The sequence below is a fragment of the Spermophilus citellus genome, assembly GCF_964194105.1.
Source record: "Spermophilus citellus genome assembly, chromosome: 17".
NCBI lineage: Eukaryota > Metazoa > Chordata > Mammalia > Rodentia > Sciuridae > Spermophilus > Spermophilus citellus.
In genome coordinates, this window is record NC_138199.1 from 75,121,919 (window position 1) to 75,132,807 (window position 10,889).

General features: G+C 52.0%; 1 protein-coding gene across 6 annotated transcripts; it reads left to right on the forward strand.

Moving 5' to 3' along the window:
• Positions 1 to 10,776, forward strand: AFMID (arylformamidase). Of its 6 annotated transcripts, XM_081270933.1 has the most exons (13): positions 93 to 151; positions 842 to 884; positions 1,158 to 1,189; positions 1,664 to 1,754; positions 6,390 to 6,494; positions 6,570 to 6,618; positions 7,791 to 7,876; positions 7,970 to 8,042; positions 8,210 to 8,307; positions 8,504 to 8,582; positions 8,661 to 8,802; positions 9,007 to 9,111; positions 9,758 to 10,776. In XM_081270933.1, exons 4-13 carry the CDS (start codon positions 1,706 to 1,708, stop codon positions 9,788 to 9,790), a joined length of 819 nt encoding a protein of 272 aa, XP_081127059.1. In that variant the 5' UTR covers positions 93 to 151; positions 842 to 884; positions 1,158 to 1,189; positions 1,664 to 1,705; the 3' UTR covers positions 9,791 to 10,776. The 6 variants fall into 6 exon arrangements, with proteins under 6 accessions (XP_081127057.1, XP_081127058.1, XP_081127059.1 ...); XM_081270934.1 differs by lacking the exon at positions 1,158 to 1,189 and having other exon boundaries at positions 132 to 151; XM_081270931.1 differs by lacking the exons at positions 842 to 884; positions 1,158 to 1,189 and having other exon boundaries at positions 1 to 151.
• The last annotated feature ends 113 nt before the right edge of the window (positions 10,777 to 10,889 follow it).

Sequence of the window (10,889 nt, forward strand, 5' to 3'; positions counted from 1 at the left end):
CGGTGGGCGGGGAGGGGCGTGGCCTGGCCGGAGGCCCGCCCGCTGCAGGGGGCACTCGCGGGCCGCGGGTCTTTCGTCGGCGGACTGCGGCATGGACCGGGCGGGCGTGGGTGGCGGCGGCGAGGCTGCCTGGAGGAAGCTGTCTGCGGAGGTAGGCGGGCTGAGGGGCGGCCGGGGCCGCGGGGTGCGCCCGGAGACGGGCTGGGAGTCCGAGGAGGGCCCGGGAAGCCGTCGGCAGGTTCTCGGTAGCCCAGGCCCGGGTCCCGCCAGGTCAGACTCCTAGGCCGGCGGGAGGCGGGAGCGCCGTGTCGGACTTAGATCTGAGTCTGCGCAAGGGTCGGGTCGGGGTCGGGGTCGGGGTCAGTGCCTGTGAACCCCCAGAAGGGGCCGGGGGGCGGGTGGCACCGCGGCTGGTGTGAGGTCAGAGGAGACCTGCCCAGCACGGTGAGTGACTTTCCTGCATAGTGTGCTCTTCTACCAGTGCGGTAACCGAGGCCAGCGACTGTCCTGCCCAGGGAACAGTAGCCAGCACGTGATGAAGCTCAGATGGCGTTTGATGCTAGGTCCTTCTGTGAGGACACTGTCCTCAGGTTTCCCACGACTGTGGCTTTGAGCCCTTTCTCCAAACCTGGTTCCTTGTTACCTTCTGCATCAAGTCCGGACGTCATGGCCCTATGTTCAAGACCCGCTGGCTTCTAGCCCCAGCTCTCCAGCCTCCCCTCTGCTCTAGTCTTCTGGCCAGGCAGCATGTACAAACTGACCTTTGGTTCCCTCCTCACCTCCGTCCCTTTGACCTAGGGTCAGCCTCCCACCAGCATTGCGCTCTGTCGCTCTGTCGGAGGCCGCCCTGAACAGGAGCTTTGCGCACATCTCTGTGTAAAGAGGTACTGGACTGGCATTGCACCCACTGTGGTGCATGTGGGCTTACCTCTGCGGCTACAAGCGGTGCAGCTCTGGGAGTGGGTGTCACCCCATGGGAGTGAGTTACACCCTCCTGTTTGTTGTAATACTACCCCTTGCCCTTTTCTTGGATGGAACATTCCATCAAATGGCTCCCCTCAATAAATTGGGCTTTGGAACGTGCTCCAGCGCACTCTCTCTCTCTCCTGCCTCTCTTGTTTTTCTCTTGCCCCCCTTGTGGGACCTTACATCTGAAGGGGAGAAGCTGTCTGAATTGCCCAAGAAAAAGGTACTATCTCTGTATGTCTGTGTGATTATTTTGTGCCAGCCCAAGTTTACGCGAGTGACCCGGTTCAGTGGTCCGAGCTGGATGGGGAGGTGAGCTCCATTTCAGCAGTAGACACCCTGCTGCCTGGCCTCTGTGGTCTCAGTTGCTGGAGGAGTGGGACCCATGGTGCCATTAACTGGACACCTTTATGGGACTGCATCTCCCCATGGGGCTGTCAGCTGGCTAAAGGTACAGCTGTCCCCAGGGGATCCAGACCATGGATCCTAGGGTGTCTTCACTGCTTGAAGCACTAATGGGGCAGTAGTGGAGGAGTGAGGAGCAGTGGCCAGGCGGAGGTTGGAGGGGCATGAAGGAAGCTGAGGCAACTTCGAGAGCCTGGGGGCTTCTCAAGGAGAGGGGAGCCTGAGGAGTGGGAGGGGTGGGGGACACATTCAGTTGAGAACAAGGGTCTCATGGAGTCTGTCTGTCCTATAGGAGCTGGAGAACCAGTATGCGCCCAGCAGATGGGTCATCCGAATGGGAGCAGAGGAAGCCCTGAGGACCTATAAGCAGATAGGAATTGAGGGTACCATATTGTCTCTCTACAGCTGCCTCGGGTGGCCATTAGCATGTGGGCAGTGGTTTGGTATACTGGGGGAAGGGAGGAGCCGAACCCCAGAGTCTCCAGGGGCACTTCCCAAACACCAGGCATTGGATAGGGGGCAGGTGCCCAGACCCTCACTGCTGGGTGGGTGGAGGCAGGAGCAGCCCAGGTGAGGGCAATGGCTCTGTTGAGCATACTCGGCCTCCCTTCCTGCTCAGCCAACTGTCGTAGGCCCTAAAGTTCATATGCCACGGTTGGCACAGGGAGGTGAGGTGAAAAAAGGAAGGCTCCTACCCCACTGTTGGGCCGGTGGTGTTTATTTATAAAAAGCAACAAGCCTTTTTCTTCTTGAAAGAAATCAGGGTGTGTGGGCTGGGGTCGTTGCTCAGCAGCAGAGCGCTTGCCTAGCACGTGAGGCCCTGGGTTCGATCCTCAGCACCACATAAAAACAAATAAATAAATAAAATAAAGGTATTGTGTCCAATTACAACTAAAAAATAAATATATTTAAAAAAAAGAAATCAGGGTGTGTCAAAATGAAAAATAGAAAGGGTGGGGATGTGGCTCAGTGATAGCACAGCCCTAGGTTCAATCCCCAGTACTGCAAATCAATCAATAAATGAGGGTGCGGGAACCTGAACACACGTGAGTGTCCCCGTGGACCCTGTCTGCCCTGTGCCTGCATAGTGCTGGGCCAGGAAGCCAATGGAGCGGATTCATGCTGGGCAGGGGCAGCCCAAGAGGAAGCGTGGCGTGGCCCGGAGGCATGGCTGCTCAGTGTGGTAAACTGGACTTTGGCAAACCTGCCTGTTCCTGCAGCTGGCCGCAACCTTTCGCAGGATTCTCTCTGCCTTACGGAGGCAGCTATCTGGGATCCCAGGGTGGGTGGTTTTCCAGACTGAAATAACCAGGCGGAGAATCGTGCTTCTGGGGAGTTTGTTCCATACATTCCATCCTCCTCCCTGTCTGTCCTCAGCTTCCTGGGCACATCAGGGTCCTTCACTTCACCTCACACACACCAGCTCTTTGCTGTATGTACCTCAGTTTGCGCAGTAAGAGAGAGAGAGAGAGTGTGTGTGTGTGTGTGAAAGAGAGAGAGAGAGAGAGAGAGTGTGTGTGAGCTTGAGAAGACCTGTTCGCCTGTCTTAATGGCCTGCAGGGATAAAAGAGTTGGCCCTACTGAGAACGGGGTAGGATGTCAAAAGCCAGAGCTAAGCCGAGTGCTGTGCCAGTGATCAGAAACAGCAGGTCTCTCCACAAGCCCTGGGGGGCTGTACCTTGACAAGCTCTTGCTCCCTTCCTCTTCCAAGGCTCCAGTAGACCCCGTAGAGCTGTGGGTAGGACTAACCCACTTCACAGATGCAGATCCCAAGCCCATGAACAGGTGTGGCTTGTACAGCAGGCTTGTGCATGTGCTGGGTTGCAGCCTGTCTCTATTTTTAAAAAAGAAACAAGATCTTGCTATGTTACTCAAGCTGCTCTTGAACTCCTGGGCTCAAGGATCCCCGACTCAGTATCCTGAGTAGCTAGGACTCCAGATGTGGGCTATACAGTGCTGGGGATTGAACTCAGGCCTTGCTCGTGTTAGGCAAGCACTCTACCTCTGAGCCACATCCTTGGCTCCTAAAATTTTGATAGGTTATTTGGTGTGGGGTTTCCTATTGCTAGGGATTGAACTTGGGGGCACTGTACCACTGAGATATATCTCCAGCCCTTTTTATTTTTTATTTTGAGACAGGGCCTCACTAAATTGCTGAGGCTAGCCTCAAATTTGGCAATCCTCTTGTCTTCACCTCTCCAATTGCTGTGATTACAGGTGTGTGCTACTGTGCCTGACGAGGGACTTTTTGATTTTTAATAAGTATTTTATTAAGCCCATAATCCTAGTATGCTGAAGGCTAAGACAGGAGGATCACAAGTTCAAGCCCAGCCTGGGCAACTTAATGAGACCTTGTCTCAAAAATTTAAAAAGGGCTGAGGATATTGCTCAGTGGTGCAATACTCCTGGACTCAGTCTCCAGAACCTCACACACACAAAAAGTATTATATTAGAATATTGACCTTGATTACTGAGTTCGGTAGTCTCACCCCCTGCTTAAATTTGGTGCCTGAGACAGGAGGTTGAATGACTTACCCAAGCTGATACAGCCAGTGACGGGGGCCCCTTCCCCAAGCCAAGCTTCCCGTCAGAGTAGGGCACATAGACAAGTGGTGGTGTTGGTCAGGCATGTTAGCTGAGTGCCCAGCCCCAGAAATCAGGTTCCCAGATTTCAGTGCAGTCTGTGGGACTCAGAGGCTGCCTCATTGGAATCAAACTTCCAGGAGATGGAAGGAGGATATAAAGCAGACGATATTGGGGAAATGGTGAAAAATAAAGTCTTCCGTCCCAGAAAAACCTCTCCACAAACACAGAAGAAAAGAAGAAGGTTTATTATTGAGTAAGGTTTCAACCCCACTTCACTAGGACTCCCCGCAGGTGATCCACCAAAGAGACTGCAGATCCAGGGTGAAACCCCATCCTCCCAGAGCCAGGTGGCACCTCACTGCCCTGCTTCAGAGCCCTGAAACACCATTTGCCGCACTAGTCCACCCTAAATCCACCTGGAAATTAGAGTGGCCATTGTTGTGTTTGCTGGTTGCCTTTATCCAAAGGTGGGGGGAATTCCGTATTTTCAGGTGGAGGAGGATTTGCAACTTAGAGGTGGGTGCCAGCAGAGGGTGGCCTCCTCCCGCCCTCCCCTGGAGTCTGAGGGATAGACTTTATCCTCCTTGATGATTACAGTCCCAAGAGATGGCTCCCAGGCCCTTTAGGTAATAAAACCAGCAAGACTCATTTAACTTTCAAAACTATTTGTATACATTTCAAAGGGGTAAAGATTTACAATGGTAGGTTTCCTAAAATAAATGCTCCTCGAAAAGAGAGGGTTAAACTCTTTCTTTTTTGTACCAGGGACCTAGACCTCGCAGTGGGGTGTGTTCTTTCTTAATTAGTTGGTTGCCTTCATCCCTCTCCAAGTCCTGGCCTTCTTGGGGCTGGGCACCTGGAGGACAGAGTCAGCTGCCCTGTGACCTGCTAAGACCCCTCAGGAGCAGGAGGCTGGCAGATGGGGCTTAAGAACTATTTCCTCACCGATGGTTTTTGAATTTGTTTTACCTGGACCTTCAGTAGAAACACGTTTTATGCTAAACAAAACGCAGTTTGTACATATTGTCCAGGTGCTAATAGACGCTGACAGCCCAATTCCTCCTAAAGGTTCTAGGTTCAGAGGACACGAGGGTGGTTGCCAGGCACTGGGGCAGGAAGGAGTGCGGAGGTCATGTTTAATGGGAACATTGTCAATTTAAGGAGATGGAGAAGTTCCAGAGAGGGCTGCACGGTGTGGAAGAACTTAATGCCACTGAGCTCTGCACTTAGAAACGAAGGGCTGGGCTGGGGCTCAGCGGCAGAGCTCACCTAGTGTGTGTGAGGCACTGGGTTCCATCCTTGGCACCACATAAAATTAAATAAATGAAAAATAAAGGTATTCTGTCCATCTACTAAGAATAAAAAAATTGAAGTGGTAAAAATTATGTATATTTCACCACAATTTAAAAATATTTTACATCATTTTAATACATATGTATAAAAAATGTACACAAAATACTTTTTGTGTATGTGTGTGTGTGGTTCTAGAGATTGAACCCAGGGCTGTTGTACCACTAAGCCACAACCCCAGACCTTTTTATTTTTTGATACCAGGGAAGGGACTGTACCCAGGGGCACTTAACCACTGAGCCACATCCCCAGCTCTTTTTATTTTTTATTTTGAGACAGGATCTTGTTGAGTTGCCTAGGCAGGCCTCTAATTTACAATCCTGCCTCAGCCTCCCCAGTAGCTGAGGTTACAGGTGTGAATCACCACACCTGGCATACAACACTAATTGATGTAGGATACACTGTTCCAAAAATCTGAAATCCAAAATGCTCTAAAACCTGAAGCTTTTTGAGCACCAACATGATGCCACAAGGGGAAAATTCCACACCCAACCTCACGTGAGGTGTCGCAGTCAAAATGTAGTCACCCTAAAAATACTGTAAAAATTACCTTCAGACTACATGTGTAAAATGCATATGAAACATCAGTGAATTTCGTGTTTAGACTTGGGTCTCATCACTAAGAAATCTCTTAGTTTTGTCTCTAGTCTTGTTTCTCTAGAGGCTTATTTTCCCAAAAGTTTGGGATAGTTTGCGCCTCTTATGGTGCATAGCAAAGCCCAGTGCCTGAGATCAGCATGCAGTACAGTAGAGGGAGAAAGGTGCCCGTCAGAGCCACAGGTCACGGCCAAGACTGGGGAATCCTCTTTCACGGAGGGACTCTCAGCTGATACTTGCTTGTCATCCCAGCCTGACATAGAAATTGCTGCTACCCACCCAGTGGCATACCCTTGTAACCCTAGTAACTTTGGAGGCTGAGGCAGGAGGATCACAAGTTCAAGGCCAGCCTGGGCAACTCAGCAAGATCTTGTCTCAAAATAAAGAAGGGGCTGGGATGTAGCTCCATGTAGGGCACAAATGAGACAGAGAAGAAATTGCTGTGATCTGAGCTTTACTGGAAACTCGTCTATTTCCTGAGGCAGCCACTAGGAAAGCCCGTGACACCTGCAGGAGCCAGCTGCATGTCCCCTATGGAGATGGTGACGGGGAGAAAATGGACATCTACTTTCCTGACCAGGCATCTGAAGGTGAGCCAGGTGGGCTGGCGGTCCTAAGCAGGCAGCGGTGCCTGGCCCTACCCTGCACTCTCTTTTGTGTTACAGCCTTGCCTTTCTTCGTGTTTTTTCATGGAGGGTACTGGCAGAGTGGAAGGTGAGTCGGGGATTTGGACAGTGGAGCCAGGGGAGACTCGTCTCTCTGGGGTCCCAGGATTGCTGCAACAGACTGCTTTCAGCTTGCAGCTTCCAGCAGTGGAAATCCATTCTCAGGCTGCTGGAGGTGGAAGTCGGCATTCAGGGTGCCCCTGGAGTTGGGCGCTCTCTGAGGTTCTAGGGAGGGGAGGAGGATCCTTCCTGGCTTCTTCCCAGTTCTGGTAGCTCCAGGTGTCCCTTGGCTTGTGGCTGTATCACCCCAGCCTCTGCCTGCAGCTTCACTTCATTGTTGGTATCCTGTCTCAAATCTCCCTCTGCTTGTTTTTAGAAGGATAACAGTCATTGGATTTAAGGCCCTTCCAGTTCTGTTTGCAAAGATCCTATTTCCAAATAAGGTCATATCTGCAAGTTTTGGGAGTTAGGATTGGTGACATGTCTTTTTAGGAAACACAATTCAACCCACTATGCCCAGTGAGAAAAGCATGTTTGGACAGCTCTCACATCAAGGGAAAATCCAGGGTGACTAACTGTCCCAATTGCTTAGGACAGAAAGATCTCCCAGGATCTGGAGCTTAAAGTGCTTGGAAAAAGAAAAAAAAAAGAATGTCCCAGGCCAGCTGGGACAGTGGGTCACCATGAGCTAAGAAGGGTATTTGGAGCTTGGAGTACACTGATGTTCCCTAGCGTCCTGTTACTGTTGTCTGCCAGGATCCACGCCCTTCACGCCAGTTCTGACCTTCAGCTCTCAAAAGCAGCTTAGCTACACGCAGTGGCACAGACCTGTAATCCCAGCGGCTCTGGAGACTGAGGCAGAAGGATCTCAAGTTCAAGGCCAGCCTTGGCAATTTAGCCCAGCCTGTCTCAAGATAAAATATGAAAGGGCCGAGGGTGTGACTCAGTGGTAGAGGTGCCCTGAACTCAATCCTCAGCACCAAAAAAAAAAAAAGAAAGAAAGAAAGAAAGGCAGCTGCGGCAGCCAAGAGGGAACATATTTGTCCCTATTTTATAGGTGAGGGAACCAGGCTTAGAGGGTGAAGTCCCCAGTTGCGCTCTTCCCTGTCATGCGATGCTCTGCTTGCATGGGACATCTGGCATGTGGTGTGTCCAGGACATAGGAGAAGCAGCGTGGGGGACGAGTGGCCTCCAAGTGTCACTTTTTGTCTCTTTCTGCAGTAAAGACGAATCTGCCTTCATGGTCAACCCCCTGACAGCACAGGGAGTGGCTGTCGTGATAGTGGCATATGACATTGCCCCAAAAGGTAACAAGGGTGTCCCTGCAGGCTCCAAGGCCAGTGGGCTTTGTGGGAGGAGAGCCCCCGATGGATGCTGACCCAGCCTGTGCTCCTGTTCAGGCACTCTGGACCAGATGGTAGACCAGGTGGCCCGTAGCGTTGCCTTTGTTGAGAAGCGGTATCCAAGCAATAAGTGGGTGTCACTCTTCTTGTTGGATCACACTGGGTGGGAGGACAGTGGATCCAGGCCCACTGGGCACGGCCAGGCTGCCTGCCCCTTTGGCCTGTGGAGTGGAAGGCCAATTGGGATCCTGATGCTTTGAGGAAAATGAATGCAAACTCGGCTGTCTGACACCCCAGGGGAATTTACCTGTGTGGACACTCTGCTGGGGCCCACCTGGCTGCCATGGTCCTCCTGACCAACTGGACCAAGCATGGAGTAACACCCAACCTTAGAGGTATCTGCAGGGACTGCAGCCTAACTGGGCAGCCTTCCCCTTCCCCATTGGTGCTGAGGGTTTGGGCCAGCTGCTCAGAATCCTAATGGCCAGGCGTGGCTTGACTTGGAGGGCTCTGTTCCCCTGGAGCAGGGCATTCTCAGCTTCCTGTCCACCCCGACCCTGGTCTTGCCCCACCTGAATTCCTCCCTTGCAGGCTTCTTCTTGGTGAGTGGGGTCTATGACCTGCAGCCCCTCGTGTTCACCTCACAGAATGCTCCTCTCCTCATGACCCTGTGAGTTGCTTGCCCTCCTGCTGCCCTGCCAGCCTAGGGCCTGGCTGCCTGTACTGACCCTGCCCCACCCTGCCCCAGGGAAGATGCTCAGAGGAACAGCCCTCAGCGGCACCTGGAGGTGGCACAGGCACAGCCTGTGGATCCAGCCTGCCCTGTGCTGGTGGCTGTGGGTCAGCATGACTCCCCCGAATTCCACCGCCAGTCCAGGGAGTTTCAACAGGTACTCAGCACCCAGTCTGTCTGGAGGTCATGGGTCACATGGTTCACTAGTTCTCTCTCTCTCTCTTCATTTTGCCCAAATGGATCCCAAGACCATGTCAATTACCTGACAAGTGTTTACTGAGTACTGCCATGTGCCAGGCGCCTGTGTGTCCCCCTCCCCTCCTGCAGCCTCACACCTACTCCTCCTCACTCCCCCGCCCAGGCACTGTGCCGCGGTGGCTGGAGAGCCTCCTTTGAAGAACTGCGTGATGTGGACCACTTTGAAATCATTGAGAACCTAACCCAGAAGGATGATGCACTCACCCAGGTGGGCCACAGCCCTTCCCACTGCTTGTACCTCGCTCACTGGGCTATATGGGTACTGTTGAGGGAGTGGGAGGGGCTGCAGGCAGGAGCCACCTTGCCTGGGTCTCTAGCATCCAGAAGGCTAAGGCCTGGGCCCTGATGATGAGAATCATCTGTATGCCACCTGCCTGTGGAACAGCCCCAAGGCATCTCCTGGTGATCCAGGGGAGCCCTAGCTACATGTGCTATGGTGAGGCTGCAGAGGGGCAGGGAGGAGAAACACTGGCCTGTGTGTAGGCAGGAAAGCAAAAGCCAATTCCATGAATATTTATTGCAACTTTAATATAGAGAATGCCACAATTAAAAATCAAAGGACAAACTGAGAAAAATATTTGTCACAAACATGGCAGTTATAGAGAGTTAACTCCCACCCAAGGAGGGCACTATATTACTCCCACTTTTTTTTTTTTTTAAGACTTCTGGTGCTGGGGATGGAGCCCAGGGCCTCTGGCATGCTAGTGCGGTACCACTGAGCTGCTCCCCCAGCCTACTAGCTGCAGACAGAATAAACACCCACACAACCTAAGAAATACCACCTGTTTCTTTAATGGAATCCTACAGTAGCCACAACAGTCCTGAGGCTTTTGGGTCTTCTCTTCCTGCAACAGATCATTCTGAAAACCATCTTGCAGGAGTTCTGACCACATCTGGCCCCACCCGCAGAGAGCCCCTGGAGCCATGCTGTCTGCCTGCCGGAGCCCCTCCCTCCTCACTGCTGATAACACTGGCAAAACCCTCCATGTCCTCCAGCCACCCAGCCTACATTAAGCCCCAGGGAAGTCCCCAGGTCAGTGCTGAGATACCCACAGCCACCTTGTGGCCAAGTCTGGCCCCTTACTTGCTGCAGGGTATGACAAAAATGACTTGCCTCTGGCTCACTGTTTTGTACAGCTTGTGACAGTTGTGAGTATCAAATTGGGATAACCGGGGCCAGGCGTGTGGCTTAGCTGTAGAGCACCTGCCTGGCATGGATGGGCAAGACCCTGGGTCCCACCCCCAGCACTTCACAAACAGAAACCTGAGTCACTAGGAAGGAACCCTCCCACACATGTGCCTCCAAGGCCACTGTGAGGAATCTCTCAAACTGCATCCTGCACAGGACACCTGTGACATGTGCCCACCACTGAGCAACCTAGCTCCTACAACAAGCCCTGTGGCCTGGGTGCCTCTTTCAGAACAGTCTATGCAGACCCGTCCTTTCTTACTTTTAAATGCTCCCTCACCTGATTCATCTCCAAATCCTAAGATGTGACCTGAAAAGTAGCCTCGACCGGAACCACTGGTGCCAAGATGGAGTGGTTTCTCTCCCACTGCTTAGTCACTGGACTTTGCTGCAGAATTAAGAAATTTCTTGGGGCTGGGGATGTAGCTTGGTTGATAGAATGCTTGCCTCACATGCACAAGGCCCTGGGTTCAATACCCAGCATCACACACACACACACAAAAGAAATTTCTAAAGCAAAAACATAACCTACAATGAAAACAGCTTTTGCTTAAAAATGACAATAAAATGTTGCAATTTTAAAAAATGCCTCCCTTCAACCTCTTCAGATGCACCTAGGGTCTACCACAGCATGTGTCTGGGATTGTAATCCCCATCTGTTCCCAAATAAACTCTGAAAAAATACTTTTCCTGGGCCTCATACCAAACCTGCAATCTCAGCAACTCTGGAGGCTGAGGTAGGATAACCAAAAGTATGAGGCCAGCTTCAGCAATTTTGTGAGATCCAGTCTCCAAAA